Below are 17,673 nucleotides of genomic sequence, written 5' to 3' on the forward strand. Positions count from 1 at the left end.
AGGGTAGGGTGCCCCTTTCTTTATACGCAGTATGTGCACTAAAACGTGAAGTAACAGAGAGGAGCAATGGAAATAAGTGACACTCAATCACAGGAAACATTATAGACATTAAATACAAATATTTTACTTTTTAAGCAATCAGTTTGTTTGGATTTCATTTTAATTTGACACCCAAAAATGAAGGCAAAAACACACTTACTATAGCATTATTGTTACAGCATTTTATGCACAATTGCTGGCACTGATCTATAACTTCCTATGACCTTGACACATAAAAAATAATTCTGTGCTGCATGTTCCAGCAAACACAAATTCTATGTAAATGTCTATTTTGGCATCTCTATTAAATCAGCCCTGCTCGCTAATTCACATTTCTGCCTGCTGCTTATTCCTGCACTGTTCACCTCTCATCTGTTTCACCTGATCCCGAGATCCCGGGGAAGCTACAACTCATTTAGTGTAGAAATCTGTTCAAATGTCAAGTGTTGAAAATGTCAGCCGCAGAACAAACACATCCGCCTATACATTTACTCCCTTTAAATGCAAACGCTCCATGCAAATGAATAAGTTAGCCCCCCTCCAGGCTTGAAACAGTGAGGGGAAATAACAAGCATATAGTGTGTGTCTGTGTGTGTAGGTGCCCAGATTTATGCGTACTATAATTTCACAAGCAGGGACTGAAGGAGTCTCCTTTTGTATGTGTGAAAGTGTGTGTGTGTTTGTGCCCCCTCATCAGCCGTTTGGAGCTTGCATTTGATTGAGTGAAGGCCAACGCAGCCTGAACACTCCCTCTAATGGAAGAGTGGAGCTCAGCAGCTCAGTAATGCACTGACCCCAGAGCTTTTACAACCCTGCCTGCCGATAAGTGGCAATATGCTGGATCTTATAAAATTAACAAGACTGAGCTATGGTGAGGGAGAGAACTCGGAGAGTGTGCAGTGGGAGAGGGTGACATCGCGATAGCACTTGTAAATATCATGCATGCATGCATGGAGGGATTATAGCTGTTCTTGGCTGAGTTTTATGGTCACGGCAGCATGATTTGATATTTTCTCACTCGTTCCTTGGCTTTTTCTTTTTTTTTTTTTGAGGGAACTTTATGGGGAAGCGTTTACGGGCCTGTTTATGTTAGATAAAACGTCTCTCAAGGCGTTTTAATGCGGGTGAATTTATGAAAGCTGCTGGGAAGCTAAGTGCCTGAGAAGTTAATGCCGAGCAGGCCTTCATACTGGACTCTGGCGAACATAGTGGCACAAGGACTGTGTGGACATGTAGGTATATGTGTAGGCTGTTTAACATACATTCCCTGCTATACTGTGACATCCATCCCCTAGGTTAGCCCAAAGTCAAACAGCCCCTATCCACTATCTATTGTGTTTTGTGTGAAGAAGGCTTCATCTAAATACATGGAACATAAAATTACAGCCTCTGCTACTGTCTCAATGCATCCCAATAACCTCCTCACCTTTCTCACACAGGATCAGCGTGGGTTTATGTGCATGGGAAGGCTGTATTTCACCCGTATACTGTGAATTTGTGCCGGTGTATATAAACAGCTATTGTCTGCCAGCGCTCCAGCAGGGGCTTCAAAGTGAATTATTCATGCAAGATTTGAATACATGCAAATGGTTTACACCCCTCTCCTGGCACAGATCCAGGTTACCTATGGCAACGGCGCCTTCAAGAAGCATCTTTCCACCCTCCTCGTCCTCTGCCGCCTCCTCCTCCTCCTCCTGTTTCTCTCAGGCATCCACCCTCCGACCATGTTATCCACCCAGTGGTATTGTTTCGATTGGTGCAATACCATGCAGAGTGGCTGCACACTGTAAGGTGGCAGGATGTCCCATAATTCACAGCCAAGGTCATCCAGGCAGGGAGCATTAGCGACAGAGGGATAGACAGATGGAAGAAGGGCAGCGTCCCTTCATCCAGCTGCTCTGATGAGAAGTTCCAGAGATGACACTCAGCAGCTGGAAAAGAGGTGGTGAATAACGCTGTAACCAATGTGACAAACCAGGCACACACTCACCTACGATGCAGATTTGATCACAACACATGCGCATTAACCAGTGCAGCAAAACAGGATGAGCACAACGAGCACAAGAGCCATGACTAGTTTTGAATGCAGCATGGTATTACTGAAATAAACTATTAATTATATTTAAAACAGTAAACACAAAAATGAATGTAATACATGAAAACACAAGTGTTTCATCAGAAGTAAACACGTTTCGTTTAGGTTTTAGACTGATGGATGTAACTTCTTTTGTCACATTTAAAATAGATAGAAAATACATGTGATGCTGAATCTATTTTTTTTTCTAAATCTACAATAGAATATGTTAATTTATGGGTATTTCTGTTGACTGTGAAATTTTTTATTAGCATTTGTTTTTTTAAACGTGTTTTATAAATAAAACTAAATACAAAATGGCTTATCAATTTCTGTCTTGCACATTTCTATTCACTTTTAGCATCATTTTGTCAACATAAGAAAGAAACATATATATACAAACTTGAAGGAAAATAGCAATACATTAATTATTTATAGCATATTTATGTTTTTTTGTATGAATTTACATATTGGTTTTTCTTTTCACATCGATTTGTTCTGTACGATGGACTCATAAAAACATTATTTGCACCATTAACAGAAAAAAAAACACACATTTTATGCAGATGAAAAGACAAAGAAGTAAAATAGGAGTAAAAGTATATTGTTGAGCAGAAGGCAGGTCAAGTTCAGGCCATGATGTGATCAGAGCTTAACTAACATCAAAACGGTCCAGGAAGGATAAACTCTACTCAATGCTGCCATCTATAGCACTAGAAGGGTAAAGTGTTGTCAGAAATGATTATGGCACATTGCATGTTTACTACAATAATACTTAAAACATGGGATGCATCGGATATTATTTTTATTGTAAAACTTAGCACAACAATCTCTTAGCAGAAAATGTGCAAAAATGCTTTGTTTGTTGTTAAACTGTTAATATTTTTAGTCTAGTGTGTGTTGTTGTTGTTTTTTAAGTTCATACAACAGTTTTAGCTAAAATTAAAAATAAAAAGCAATTGTTGTCTATTTAAAGTTGTTGTGTGGCCAAAAAAGAAAAATCTCTTCACCCTCAAATGTCATTTGCTAATTTAGGGTCGCTGTTTACCTCTGCTTATCACATGGCCCCCTCAAGTGGACAAAAGGATTCATTGCTCAGCGTTGTGTATGAACACTTTATTATTTTATTACATGGTCAGTTTTGTTTCAAATAACTCCAAACATATATCTTTGGAAATACTGTATCATAGAAATGTACCTTGACAGTAAAGGTACAAGTACGCCTTCTTTCACATAAATTGGAGTTAAGTGCTTTTGCATATTTAGTCGTTTTGAAGAAACATGACCTCAAAATCAAGTAAATGAAACAATGTGAGCACAGTATAAAAATGTAATGTATACATGCACAAATAACAACATCTGCCATATGTCAAACATATGCACACACTGTAAATAGATTGATTTCTCTTATTTGATTACCCTCCACTTATTGGCATGATAATACCACACCCCCCTTAGTGCTGTGTGGTCCTGCTGACATGGTCTACCTCTAACAATCATTTGCTGCATACAATCCACATTGGGACTGTCATGAAATTCAAAATTTAAACAAATCTTATTGCATGATCCCCCTGTTGTTAAAAAGCATAAATGATGCCCCCCTGCATGATCAGGTTAGTTGAAATAATGAATCAGAGTGAAAGGTACACGATGAAACACGATACAAATCAAAAATCAACCTTGCAGGTCTAAATAAAGTGCAAGCATTATCTTTTTAACAGAACACAAAGTCCACCCTATCCATTGAAAACAGAGTGGTGGTTATCCACTGTGCCACTGTTAAGCTATAAGCCACCTCGATGATAACATGCATGAAATCATCACACAACTTTGATTGTGAACGACAATTTAAAGACACTTTCTTTTAATCTCTTTCCCCAGCTTTAGACTTTTACATTTTGATTTATGTTAATATATTTAACAAATCCTGTTGAGGTCAGCAGCCTCTTTTTCAAGGGAGAACTGATGTCATTTTTAAGTGAGCCCACCAAATCTCCTGTCCTTCTGTTCACTCATCCACTCCTCTGACATCCTGTCTGAAGGCAACAGGAATGTGCAGCAGGACGCCCCTGCACTGGCTGAGTGCAGAGACTTGTTATGTCCATTCGACAAACTAGACCACCTCCATCATTCCAACCTCATCTGTGCTTTTGGTTACCCGTCTGTGACTCCAAACTGCTTCAGTGGGTGAAGTAGCCCATCTGATGCCATTTAAGCAGGAGGTTGTGTGTGATGTCAAATGTGGTGAAGCTAACCCCTACAGCAATGGGCCCCTTGACCCAATTCATGCTCAGGCCTTTATATAGTCCACATATAACTCCTTCCCGAGTTATGATCTCACGCATGGTCCCCAGAATTGTTCCGTACGATGAGCCAGTCACTCCGGCTGTCTGCATGCGCCGACGTACCACGTCCAGAGGGTACGAGGCAGACTGTCCGATAAGGCCTGCGCAGGCTCCAAAGGCCAAGCGTTCATATGGGTAGGGTTGGGCGCGCTTAGTCCTTTCTACAGTGCAAAAGGCACACGAAGAAACAAGGTGTTGAATATCCAAGAGTTGAATTTACTTTACTTAATACACAAATACAAAAATTTAAACATTAACGTTCATTACCTGTATGCAGCTTCTTGAGGGTCTCGTATGTAAAGAAGGTGATCCCTGCATATGGGATAACACCCAGGATTGTGGGAGTGAAGCCTCTGTAAAGAGTCCTGACGCCTTCCTCTTGAGAGATCCGCACAAAAACATGCATGATGTTGCTGTACCTGTAGCAAGACAAAGACATTTATTTAACAAATGTCCAAAGCGACCTACCATTTTTTATACTATGCTCAGTACTGAGGGAAAACTCAGATCTGTATCGTAATTCTTGTCATGCTTAGACACAAAATTATTCATTCATAACAATGTTATTTAAAAATGTGTAAAATTTGCTTCTACAAAACAGTTGAGGCTAGTTTAGACTAGCTGTAGTCCAGTCACAGCCTGCTTGAGCTAAATTTGTCCATAATGGAGAAAGCTAGTCATGCTAAAAGCCAACCTGCCTAGTTTAGATGTGGCATCTGATATAGTATCTGTTTTTATCTGACAATGATGGGGGAGGTGGTGGGAGCTTACATTTCTTTGGCAGTGACTGCCATCCTGGCTCGCACCATGTCCAAAGGGTAGGTAAGCATGGCAGCAGTTGTGCCAGCCAGAGAGCCAGCCAGGAAACGTGGGAAAGGAGGCAGAGCTCTGAAACAAGCAACAAAGTTAAAGCTGAACAAAACTTTATTTTTGCTTATTAAAAGGTTCTGCAACAAAGTGGTGCTGTACTGCCCAGCAGTGCTTTGAGGAAACACCCAGCGTTGTGCAAGTTCAACACCTCACAAGAGCGAGATTAAAAATTAAATAGCTCCCGTTCATACTAAATTCTAAACTAAGTTCAAAGTCACAAAAAATTTGCAAGTTTACGTTCAGTTCTCAGAAACTCCGGTGTTCATGCACAACACTGCTAACACGCTGATGTTTAGCAGGTACTGTATAATGTTTGACCATTTTGGTTTAGCGTGTGCCAGCATGTTAACATTTTACAATCAGCACCAAACAGGTGAGGCTGATGGGAATTTAAAAATGTGTCCCCATGGTGGCACCATATTAAAGGTAAGAGGATTTAAAAGTAACTACATCAAAGTGGCAGGTTGTCAATGACGTCCTGAACGCCACTTCACCAGCTACAAACTCACCCATGGTGTTTAACTTTTAAAACATGCAACTTTACAACCAATTTTACAACCATCGACACTCACACCTATGCCACCCACCTCTAAAACACCACAATTAAATAAATACAATACCACCACTAATAAGTGAGTACAAAAACAACACTACTCACTTTCCCTGGTAGCCATAGTAGCTCCCGAGTAGTTTCTTGTACTGGTCATGGGAGCAGAACTGGATGGCAGCGTAGGGCATCACCCTCACCATGGTAGCAGAGTTCCCCCTCCACAGGCTGAGCAGCCCATCCTTCATGTAGGTGCAGTAGATGAGTCTGAAGGCTTCCTGGAGACAGTGCCAAAATAAAATAAAGATAGCGTGAAGCCATAACTATGAATGCTTTGGTGTTTGTGCAAATATCTAAATTGTTTATTCATATGTATTATTATTGTATATTCATTGTTTCAGCAGTAGCTGTACCTCTGTGCTGCTGACATCGTAGTCTCACATTAAGTTGAATGAATCTAGATTTAATCAATGACTAATTAGCTGATAGGATAGACGCCTGAACTCACCTTAGCTGAGAATCTGTTTGAGGACACTGTGGAACAACAACAGACAGAGTCAATCTCAGGGTTGAACAACCCACGCAAACATGTAGGCTAAACATCTAATAAGAGGATTAACAATTAGGTAACAGTTACAGTCAGCGAAAACCTTCCATGCAAGTAGTAAACAGCAGTTGTTTTTCATACACACAACAGAATTCAAGTCACTCACGTGTAGTCTATTTATCTACATCTATATTTAGAACATTTATGGAGTGCCTTGCCTTGGAAGATGATCTTGGTACGATCCAGTGGTGCAATTACAGTTTTGGCCACAGCTCCTGCAAACGCACCACACAGCAGGGAGTCCAGAGTGGTCCATCTTGTCCTCAGGTCCTGTTTAGACACACACATGTTTGTATTGTGAGTGGTGGTACCCTGGGCATAACTCCAGATATCTTCGCAACCTTCCAGTGGTTACTGGAGCATGGATAAGGAACGTGATCACGCATGATCTCCTTAGGTGCATGTTTGATCTTGACAAGCAAGAAAAGCACAAGTCATACACTTATCAGCACAAACCTTCCAGTGTCTGTCTCTCAGCAGCATTAACTGTGACACAACAGTGAAATCTGTTGACTACAGAGTGACTCAGCTGTTAAAAGAGAATCACAAGCGACAGAACCGACCTGTTCTTCGTGGAAGCCGAGCCATTTGTTTACGTATGCGTGAGCGTTCATTCAGATGAAAAGGGACAGTTGAACCCGATAAAACAATCCCCTTGATAAGCAAAGCATCTGGCATGAATAACAAACACGTTTCGCAATTGAGACGCTAGAGTCCTGGATATGCATGTGGAGGAAGGTCAATGATTTAAATAGAGCAAAAATTAGAGCTTATCATTGAACCAGTCAACCTCTCCAACCTACATATGTTTGCAAGTTCAACTGCAGCCAAAATGAATGGACATTTTAGTATTATCAAGCAGATTGGTCCTGTTTTAAAATGGGGTCGCTGTTAGAATAAAAACAAACAACAAACATGTATATTTTAATCACACATACAGTCTTTAAGCTCTGTGATACTAGAGCTATTATCTGTTATGACTCCTGTTATTCAAGGCTACTTACTGCATTGCTTTGTAAACTAAGGCCGGCTTCAGACCAGCTGTCACCTCCCTGCTAAATACCATTACTACATACAGTAGTACCAGGAGAAGCATGGTACTAGTACTAGTAGTGGTAACAGTACTAAAAGGAAGGCTCTGCTGCACCACAGTACCACCTGGCCTTTAAAACAAAGCCTGAGAGGACATTTTGCATTATGACAGAAATATAACAAAAGACAGAAAGAAATAGCACCTACAGCTCAAATGAAAGTAAGTTTGGTTGCATTAACACAAAGTACACAAACAACTGACAAAGCACCGTTTTATTCTCTCAGTTTACCACAAGTTCCTGTTTGAGCTTGTGCAAAAAAAAATATATATATATATGCAATTCAGTCACAACTTGCACAATGCCATGCGTGTGCCAGCTGCCATGGCACAAACCCCTGCAATCTGCCGTGTTTTGTATCGGAGCAGAACACGTGAACGGAGACCACACTCACCTTTGCCTGGCTCGAAGGCGGCAGAGCCAGCACGGTGGCCTGGGCCACTGGCAGACGGCTCGGGCGGTCGTGCACACGGTGGGCCATGTGTCATCAGATTGGCCAAGGCCGCCTGGCACTCAGTCAGGAAAACAAACTGCAAACGACAGTGCATTAGATGAAATGTGGGACGATTGCTGAGACACGCTGCCCGCTGCCTCGGTGCGTTCACAATACTGCACGTACACGCAGTAAACGCCCATAGCACGTCGTGCACACGCAGCTTGGCTTGTAAACAAATCCAAAAGATCAATCCGCCGTTATTTACTCGCGCAGAGCCCAATAAACTGCATTAGTGAATCGTCACACTGACCTATCTCAATTCATGGGTGCAGCTAACTTAACCACACCTCAAACAAACCAAATCCGAGTTGCACAAATAATAAATAAAAAGACGTGTACACTGCTGTTTTAATTTAAATATATTGTTGTAAAATGACTCCTTGCTGCGATTTGTTACCTTCGCTTGTGCCTAAAAGGGCCGTGTGTCTGCAGATCTTCGAGATGTCACCAGTCCTCCCTGCAGATACTTGCACACATGTCTTATTTTCTGGCTGCAGGCTGGTCCGACGCTTGTATAACTTGCCACACGCTCCGAAGTGGCAGCGCGCTGTGTTCACGTCCCTGATGATAGCTGTAATCACATATAAATAAATGAACAAGTGTCAACCTGAAGCCCAGGCTGGGTGTGTTGTGTTTTCGTTGGAGCTCCTGCTTCGTTCTGCGCAAAAGCTTATTTGGGCTTTTGAAGGTCTTAAAGAAACTGGGACAGACTATGCCAGTATTTTGGACTACAATACCCAAGAGGTAATCCCGCTTCAGGAGGTAATCTCGCGAGTTTATGTACAACATTAGGTTGCCAGCTTTGTTCACTCTGTGCAACTACATATCTTTACCACCTCCGTTACAGCAGGTATGCATGTTTATTGTATTGCATTTATTATAGACTTGGCTTCTAAGGATAAAATGTATGTGGACGTTTGAAACGATTATTGATGTAATAATTGTGGTGTGTAATTTCACCCTGGGTTGCCTCAAATAAATAAATAAAAACTTTTATTAAAATGTTATTACAATCAGTGAAACTGGTGATTAGTTCTATTTTTCTCAGAAATAGGACAAAAGTGCATTTTGATTTCATCAAGTACGAGTCAAACCACAAAATCACATAATCACAACTAAAGTAGCCTACATTAATGTACACAACATTACTACTGTAAGTAGTAATTATATATTTTTTGATATATCGTAATTATTAAAATAATACTCAACTCATTTAGCCCAAGCCAAGTTTTTACTTTAATAATTATCTATGTGAGATATTGGTTTACTGTGTATTTTGCAAAGTGTGTGGTGTCTGACAAAATGGAAATTACAAAAAGCACCGCTGTCTTACAATAAAATAGCTGTACCCTATGAGGACATTTATATAAATTCACGCTAGTACTGGAGCACAAGTCCTCAAAAAGCTCTATGAAATCACATTAACAACTGGAAGTCATTCGTAATTACCGAAAAAGCAGAATTGGTTTGATGTTTTGACCGGGTGGGTTCTACTTGACCGAACCTGGCAACCCGGGAGCCTGGCTATAGAGCTGAAAAACTTGTTGTTGTGGGGGAAAATGGCGTCAAACGTAGAGGCCCCGGAGCGCTGGTACCTCGCCCTACTCGGCTTTGCGGAGCATTTCCGAACCTCCAGTCCGCCTAAAATTCGTCTCTGTGTGCACTGTCTACAGGCCGTGTTTCAATTTAAGCCCCCACAGAGGATCGAGGCCCGGACACATCTTCAGCTGGGCTCGGTTCTCTACCACCACACCAAGAACAGCGAGCTGGCCCGCAGCCACCTGGAGAAAGCGGTGAGGGATTGTCGATCTGGGAAAGAGCGGGGATGCAGCGGAGAGGCCGACTGGTGTAGGCCGCAGGCAGCAGAAATAGCGAATAGCGGAAGTCTTGAAGTAGCTGTTCATTCAGGAAGGTTATATTTATAAAGAAAGTTAAAACGCAATACACGTTGCATTCATTTTATCAGTTGTTGTGTTAATAAATTTCTCCCGAGCCGACCGCTTTCGTTGTTTCTCTAGTGTTAGCCGCTGTGTGGGGCGACTATTGGTACAGAAAGCTGGAAAACGCCAACAAAATGACGCCGCTAACCATTTGTTTGTGTTATCGTTTTTGCAGTGGTTTATATCTCAGCAAGTCCCGCAGTTTGAAGATGTCAAATTTGAAGCTGCCAGCATCTTGTCTGAACTGTTCTGCCAACAGGTAAAGCCCTCGTTAATGTTAGTGTTCAGTATTTTTTAGGGGGATGTGGAAGTAGAGATGGCATACATTCAACTCTCCCCCATACAAGCTAGACATGAACTGTGCAGCTCTGATATTTATTACTGATTGTTAACTGTGATATTCATTTTCAGAATTTGGTGGACTCTGCAAAACCTCTCCTGCGCAAGGCCATCCAGATCTCACAGCAAACACCGTACTGGCACTGCAGGTTGCTGTTTCAGCTGGCGGTATGTATGTGCATCAATGTGTGGCTGTAAGGATGGCATTGTTTCAACCATTCAAGCATTTGAGTTGAAATGAGAGCAGATTCGCAACAGCCTAGACTCTGGTTCCTGCCCTCATCGCAATGTCGTCACACCTGACCTTTGTCTGAGACGTTGTTTACAAGTAGTAAAAGGATATCAAGTGATTGTAAGAATGTAAATATTGTTTGTTTGTTTTTTTTTTCAGCAACTTCATACTCTGGAGAAAGATTTGGTGTCAGCGTGTGACCTTCTGGGGGTCGGAGCTGAGTATGCTCGAGTGGTGGGCTCAGAATATACCAGGTACATCTTATTTGATCTTCTGTTAAGCCACTTTCAGACATGCACTCCCTCCCATTATTCTGACGGCATGGATGAAAGCAAGCGTTAACATAAAAGAGACCCATGTCTGTAACTTTTCATTCGTCTTCTAATTTTCAGTGGCAAAATATGTATTTTAGGATGTCTAGGCTTACTGTTTGGCCTCATTGTGTTTTCTTGGCTTTAAATGCTGTGTATGATGAAGTAACACGTGGCTAAAAAGAGACGACTGAATTGTACTAATGTTATCTCGTTTAAATCGTTGCTGCAATATATTATTTTGTTTATGTTCATTTCATTGTGGATCCATTCAAAATGTTTAATATTTAGTGAAATAACGACTCCTGTTCTTGCACACATTTTACCAGCTACTGTAAGAGTACTTTTTAATATGGTTTTGTCCTTAACACTGCTGTGGCTCTGCTAGTAATAAATGTACAAAAGTCTTTACTAAGAACAAAAAATGTGATGGTAAAAAAAAAAAAAAACCCTGACTTGATGTTTTTTTGTTTTTTGTTTGTTTGTTTTTTTAGGGCATTGTTTCTCCTCAGTAAAGGAATGGTGAGTCATTTGTGACAGTTAATTTTATATGTGCTGTTACACATTTTTACAGTCACAAGTTTATTGTAAATGTGTTTTTATTATATATACTGATGTCACAATAATACATTTGTATTCGACAATAATCCTTACCCCCTAAAAACACAAAGTCTGTGCTTTTTTGTTTTATGTTGTTGTAACATTTATTTTCTTTATCTTCTAGTTGCTGCTGATGGAGAGGAAGCTTGGGGAGGTACATCCTCTGCTCACACTGTGTGGAACTATTGTAGAAAACTGGCAGGGAAACCCAATCCAGAAGGAGTCTCTCAGGGTCTTCTTCCTGGTTCTACAGGTCACACACTACCTGGATGCTGGACAGGTAAGCCTGGCTGAGAGTCTTTGAAAGATCAGAATGCATGCCATCCATTGACTTTAGGGACATAAGTCTGAGTGTATAATGCTGCCATGAGATTTATCATGTCCATGCGTCACCAGGTGAAGAGCGTGAAGCCGTGTCTGAAGCAGCTGCAACAGTGTATCCAGACTATCTCTACACTCCACGATGATGAGATTCTACCCAGCAACCCAGCTGACCTCTTCCACTGGCTGCCCAAGGAGCACATGTGTGTCCTCGTATATTTGGTAATGCTGCTTCTCTTTTTCTGCTAATTAAGTTATTATCTCTTCAAACAACATGAAATTAAGGTGAGCAGACACTGTACAATACTGCTCAGCCGTCAAATTTTCACGGGCTGCCAGTTGTAGTATAACCTGCAGGGTGAGCAGGATTCTAGTGTCTGTCAATCCTGCTCCCGGTTGATTGGTTGGATTTCTAGCATGTCTGACTATTGTCCGATGTCTTGTTCCATGCAAGAAGTTCCACAGTCTAACATGGCTGCTATGAAAATAAACTGTTTAGAAAAATGAAGGGAACACTTATTCATCACAGTATTATCAGGTTTGTTAAAGGATATTCATTCCATACTAAATCCATCTAGGTAGCACAAATGATAATTAATCAGTTTCAAATGCTTTGCAAATGAAAATGACAACAGGTGCAATGGAGAGGCAAAAGCAAAACAAGTCCCAGAAGTGCATAAGATGGCCCCCTCCTAATCCTTCCTGACAGATTCTTCTCAAGTTTTGTTGTTTTGCTGGTGTCTTTTCCACTAATTATAGTATGTGGCAGTATCTGCATGGGTAGTCCAGTTTCTTTGAAATGGCACATCCATACATGCAGTTGCAGGAAGGTTTACACTTAGAGAGCTCGACAGAGCCAGAGAAGGGCAACCCGTATCTGCTCTTTTGTGCATGAAGGAACAGAAGGAGCACTGTGACAGCCCTTCAAAATAACCTCCAGGAGGATACTGGTGTGCAGGCTCCATGAGAGTGTCATGAGGGCCTGGCCTCCTCTAGTGTTGCCTGTGCTCACAGCGCAGCACCATGCCATGCAGCGTGTGAGACACCTGCTCTGTTTCTTATAAATAAGGTTGCTTATGAGATGCAGCTGTAATTTAAGTAAAAGTTTTTTTTGTTTTTTTTTTACTTTGCTGTGTACTACCACTTTTGGATGAAATGTTTTTTTAATTAACCTAATTACAGGTTGGTTTCCAGTTTTAAATGTGCAATCTTTCCTTTGCCTTTGGACAGGTGACAGTCATGCACTCCATGCAAGCAGGTTATCTGGAGAAAGCCCAGAAGTATACAGACAAGGCTCTTATGCAACTAGAGAAACTAAAAAGTAAGTAACACACTTACCATCAATGACTAACTAAATATTATTTAAGCTGTGTGGAACAGTAGAAGAAATGTGCACCTCATTATTTTGTTTTGTTTCCTCATTTCAGTGTTGGACTGCAGCCCCATCCTCTCTACCTTTCAAGTCATTCTTCTGGAGCACATAATCATGTGTAGACTCGTCACAGGTCACAAGGCAACTGCATTACAAGAGGTATATTGTACCATAATTATTACTTCAGTTGATGGTAAAATAAAAAAGATACAATCCAGTAAATTCTAGCAGCCTTGACCTTTATTGTAACATCTTCTAAAAGTACATTTGCATGTGAAGGGGAACACTGACCCTGTTTTCTGTCTGTGAAGATCTCACAGGTTTGTCAGCTGTGCCAACAGTCTCCCAGGTTATTCACCAATCATGCTGCTCAGCTTCACACGCTACTAGTGAGTTGTTTTTTTTGCTTTGTTTTGTTTTTCCTTCCTGCTTAAATGCTCTTTTACATTTGTGTCTACAGCTGTATAGTAATTAGTAAGTAGTAATAAACTCGTTTGAGGACAGAAATACTGTTGGTAGCCAGTAATGGAAACTGAGGACAAGTATATTTAGAAAATGTTTCACTGGTCACTTTTCTGTTTCACTTTTTTTATTTTTTATTTTTTCCTCCACTTTCTTTCTACTCATATCCCACCTACAGTTATGTTTTACAAAAAAACAGGGAATTTTTAAGCAAAAAACAAAATGCTAAATATCTAGCATTTACAGTGTACCAGAGCAACAGTAAGTTAAATTAACAAGTTCAAATTAAATTATAAACAAGTGTCACTTCATTTTTCCAAACATGGTTATTGTATATTTTTGTTTGTTTTGTTTTTTGAGAATTTTGTATGTGTGAGACTTGGTCCTAAGTATCTCTCTGCTTGTTTCATATCCTAGGGTTTGTATTGTATCTCAGTGAACTGTATGGATAATGCAGAGGCACAGTTTACCACAGCCTTGAGAGTGAGTACTGTTTTGTTTTTTTTCCATATATTTTAATATTATACATAATACTGTGGCTCTCTTACTTTGCTCTGTCCTGTAGCTGCTGTCTCATCTTGTCTGAAATATGTCTGTATGTTTTTTGTGTTCCAGCTCACCACACACCAGGAACTGTGGACATACATCGTAACTAACTTGGCCAGTGTCTACATAAGGGAAGGAAACCGACACCAGGAGGTCAATTAAGTCATAATTAGCAACACTGTAATTCCATGGACCACACATAAAAGAAGTAGTCTACACTGTTGTAGTGTACACTCATTGTAGTTTCAGTGAAAGAGCATGATGGATGGCTTATCACAGATGTATAGTATGTATTAGATGTGTGTATCAGACAGAGCACTACAGGAAGTACTTGTTTGTCAGTGTTGCCATTACATAGTTTGTCCACCAGAGAGCACTAACCTTAGCTTCAAGGTGTGCTACATATAGTCCTGTCATAACTACATTTAAGGCAATGCAGCCACACATTGTAAAACTAAAGACTAGGAGGTTTAAAATCTCCTTTGTTTCTGTTCTCCAGCTGTACAGCCTCCTAGAGAGAATAAACCCAGACCACAACTTCCCAGTAAGGTAAGGAGAATGGACTGCAAGTGTTTATAAATACAAATAAATAAAAGCTTGTTGTTAGAACTTCACCATCATATTCTTTGTTATTAAGTATTCACCAACTTGTCTTTTTTTGATTCAGCTCCCATTGCCTCCGTGCTGCGGCCTTCTACATCAGGGGACTTCTGTCCTTCTTTCAAGGACGTTACAACGAAGCCAAGTAAGACTAAACAAATTGTTTCATGTAAACACACCCACAGAGCCACCTTGCACTCATACATATTTGTCTTTTCTTGTGTTTGCAGACGTTTCCTAAGGGAAACCCTGAAGATGTCCAATGCTGAGGATTTGAACAGACTGACTGCCTGCTCTCTGGTTCTGCTTGGCCACATCTTCTATGTGCTGGGAAACCACAGAGTAAGACATACTAAAATGAAAATGGCTCTAAAGCTGACTTGATTAGGGGTGTGGACAGCAGGTGTTACATTGCGTTTTATCTTGTTAAAAATTGTTCTTGTGTCATGTACAGCTTGAGCTTCATTTATAAACCATTATGCATTCTGCCCAAAATAAGAATACATTGTACACCGATTAGGTGTTCAAACTGTAAACTTACCATATACAATTTAGTCACCTTTCACAAAAAATAACAATGAACATTTACATATACACATGCGTCATATCGCAGCATGTTGGCTCTTTAATTAGCTCTAAATGGAAATGAGAACTTGGGATTTTACTCTTTAATATATCTCTTTTTTTCTCTTTAGGAAAGCAACAACATGGTTGTGCCTGCCATGCAACTCGCCAGCAAGATTCCTGATATGTCTGTTCAGTTGTGGTCCTCAGCACTGTTGAAAGGTACGCAGTGACCTTTACACTGGTTGCTTATTTACTTGTAAAGACTGCATAAACTATGTTTTGCAGTCTGCTTTACTGTGTAAAGGTGTGATTTGGAGAGATTATATTTGAAACAGAGTCTCTGTTCACAAGATACATGTGGTGGAAAGGAGATTTTGACCATGTGTTCTGCTTGCAGACTTAAACAAGGCCCTTGGGAACACCATAGATGCTCACGAAGCTGCCCAAATGCACCAGAACTTCTCCCAGCAGCTGCTGCAAGACCACATTGCTGCCTGCAGCCTGCCTGAGCATAACCTCATTAGTGTAAGTGAAACGCCTTGCTGTGTCTCTCTGTGTTTATGTGATATAAATGTCAATTATCATCTCACACTTCAGTGCTTCATCGAATTTACAAGTTTACACTTGTTCATTTCAGTTTGTCAGTTTTGTGTAACAGTATTTATCTTATTTTCCAGTGGACTGACGGCCCTCCTCCCGTCCAGATCCAAGCTCAGAATGGCCCAACCACCAGTCTTGCGAGCCTGCTATGAGGAACCTCCTGTGTCACATATGGCACTAGCTGGTACACTATCACATGCAACAGATTGATGCCCAACAACCTGCTATGAGACCACTGTAGCTTGAAAGCATTTTGACAAAGTTTGGCCCTTCAGTTTATTAGCTTCTTGACTTCTTGTCTGTAATAACATTTTAAGTTGTTGGAAAACAAATTTCGACTACTCTTGTACATGTATTCCTCATTGTCTGATGGCATGGATGCTTACAAGGCACGAGGGCAGGGTTGGACTGATTATAGTAGTGAAGGACACAGTAACGTATAAAAGGGCTTCTTTGCCTAAGATATAGAGAACCCATTTTCTACGTTTGCCCGGTTTCTTTTCCATTGGTTGGAAAAACATGGGGTACATAGGGGGGCAGTAAAAAAATGTAGAAGAAATTAATTTATTCATGTTGATATTTTTGTAACTGTTGGTAAATATTTTACATCTTGCCTTTTTGTATGGATGGTGTTTTTTTTTTTTTTTGTTTGTTTTTTTTTGTTTAGTTTTGTTTTTTTTTTGTTTTGTTTTTTTCATGCATGGAAGTTACTGTACAATAGTTTCTGACCTAGGTTGCTAACCTTCAATTCTTGGTGAATAATTGTTTGCACAAAATCCATAAAAAAAAGATCTCTTGTAATATATTTTCACAGACTAATCTTAGGTAAGATGCTACAAATCTGCAGTTAGGGGACAGTGCACAGTCCAATGTGTGCAGTTCTACTTTGGATCAGAAGATGCTTCTGTTGGATCTTTTTATGAGTGATGTTTAAATACTTCTGGATTTTATATCATTTGGTGTCTGCCTCATACCCTTTAAAAAAAGAACCTTTACCCAATGTATTTTTTGAAACTCCATAAGATATGAATCCCTGTAGAGGTATTAATTTTTACAAATCATGTTTAGACTTTTGGAGCTAATCTTAAGATGTTCACAAAGCAAATTTATTTTAATTTGTTTCAATAGTTCTACTAAATGGTTTCTTTACAGTATGTTTGTATAGATTTACCACTTGTTGAACCTTTTATTGTACAGTTGCATTTTATAAAGTCAATTTAGTAAAGTGTGACTTGTATTTTAGCTATCCTGTGTAGAAATCACAAAGCTTGGTATTTAAGGCACTCTGTAAGGACACAGTTTAAGCTTGAGTACTAGCCATATTCTATTCAATACATAAGTTTTTAATGCTTACATTGTTTTCAATAATAATTTTTCAATAAAAAGGATTTGTAATGATTTTGTAATTTACTCATTTATCTGTTTATTTCTAAATATAACTTCATTGAACTGAACTGATTGTGTTTACAGGCTGGTTTAGTCCTTGTGTGAATTACAGATATACTTTGTCGTATGGATTCGACAGTGTTATTAGGAAGCCATACTGGGCCATTCATATTCAAGTGCAGGATTGTCCATGGAACATAACTTAGAAGACATGTATACACATTTAAGTATATATGCTGCATAGTTTATCTGTATACCCGGCTGTGCAGCTCAATAATGTCATATGATGCATTTGTGTCTCTAGGTACTGTAAATACATGTTTACTAC

At 40.0% G+C, this 17,673-nt stretch overlaps 2 protein-coding genes across 2 annotated transcripts; one reads left to right on the plus strand and one right to left on the minus strand.

Moving 5' to 3' along the window:
• Positions 1 to 3,208: 3,208 nt before the first annotated feature.
• Positions 3,209 to 8,770, minus strand: LOC113152796 (mitochondrial coenzyme A transporter SLC25A42). Its single transcript, XM_026346241.1, has 8 exons — positions 8,467 to 8,770; positions 7,968 to 8,103; positions 6,641 to 6,752; positions 6,384 to 6,409; positions 5,987 to 6,153; positions 5,230 to 5,346; positions 4,726 to 4,877; positions 3,209 to 4,619 (listed from the first exon to the last, which is right to left on the minus strand). The coding sequence occupies exons 2-8, from the start codon at positions 8,052 to 8,054 to the stop codon at positions 4,294 to 4,296; spliced, it is 987 nt and encodes a 328-aa protein (XP_026202026.1). The 5' UTR covers positions 8,055 to 8,103; positions 8,467 to 8,770; the 3' UTR covers positions 3,209 to 4,293.
• An 837-nt stretch (positions 8,771 to 9,607) lies between these two features.
• LOC113152744 (MAU2 chromatid cohesion factor homolog) lies at positions 9,608 to 17,357 on the plus strand. Its single transcript, XM_026346169.1, has 18 exons — positions 9,608 to 9,862; positions 10,185 to 10,268; positions 10,421 to 10,516; positions 10,740 to 10,834; positions 11,386 to 11,413; positions 11,616 to 11,771; positions 11,888 to 12,034; positions 13,043 to 13,133; positions 13,240 to 13,343; positions 13,496 to 13,573; positions 14,064 to 14,129; positions 14,262 to 14,345; positions 14,692 to 14,741; positions 14,860 to 14,937; positions 15,023 to 15,134; positions 15,488 to 15,578; positions 15,757 to 15,884; positions 16,037 to 17,357. The coding sequence occupies exons 1-18, from the start codon at positions 9,629 to 9,631 to the stop codon at positions 16,109 to 16,111; spliced, it is 1,797 nt and encodes a 598-aa protein (XP_026201954.1). The 5' UTR covers positions 9,608 to 9,628; the 3' UTR covers positions 16,112 to 17,357.
• Positions 17,358 to 17,673: the final 316 nt, after the last annotated feature.

Source organism: Anabas testudineus, chromosome 4, assembly GCF_900324465.2.
Source record: "Anabas testudineus chromosome 4, fAnaTes1.2, whole genome shotgun sequence".
Classification (NCBI taxonomy): domain Eukaryota; kingdom Metazoa; phylum Chordata; class Actinopteri; order Anabantiformes; family Anabantidae; genus Anabas; species Anabas testudineus.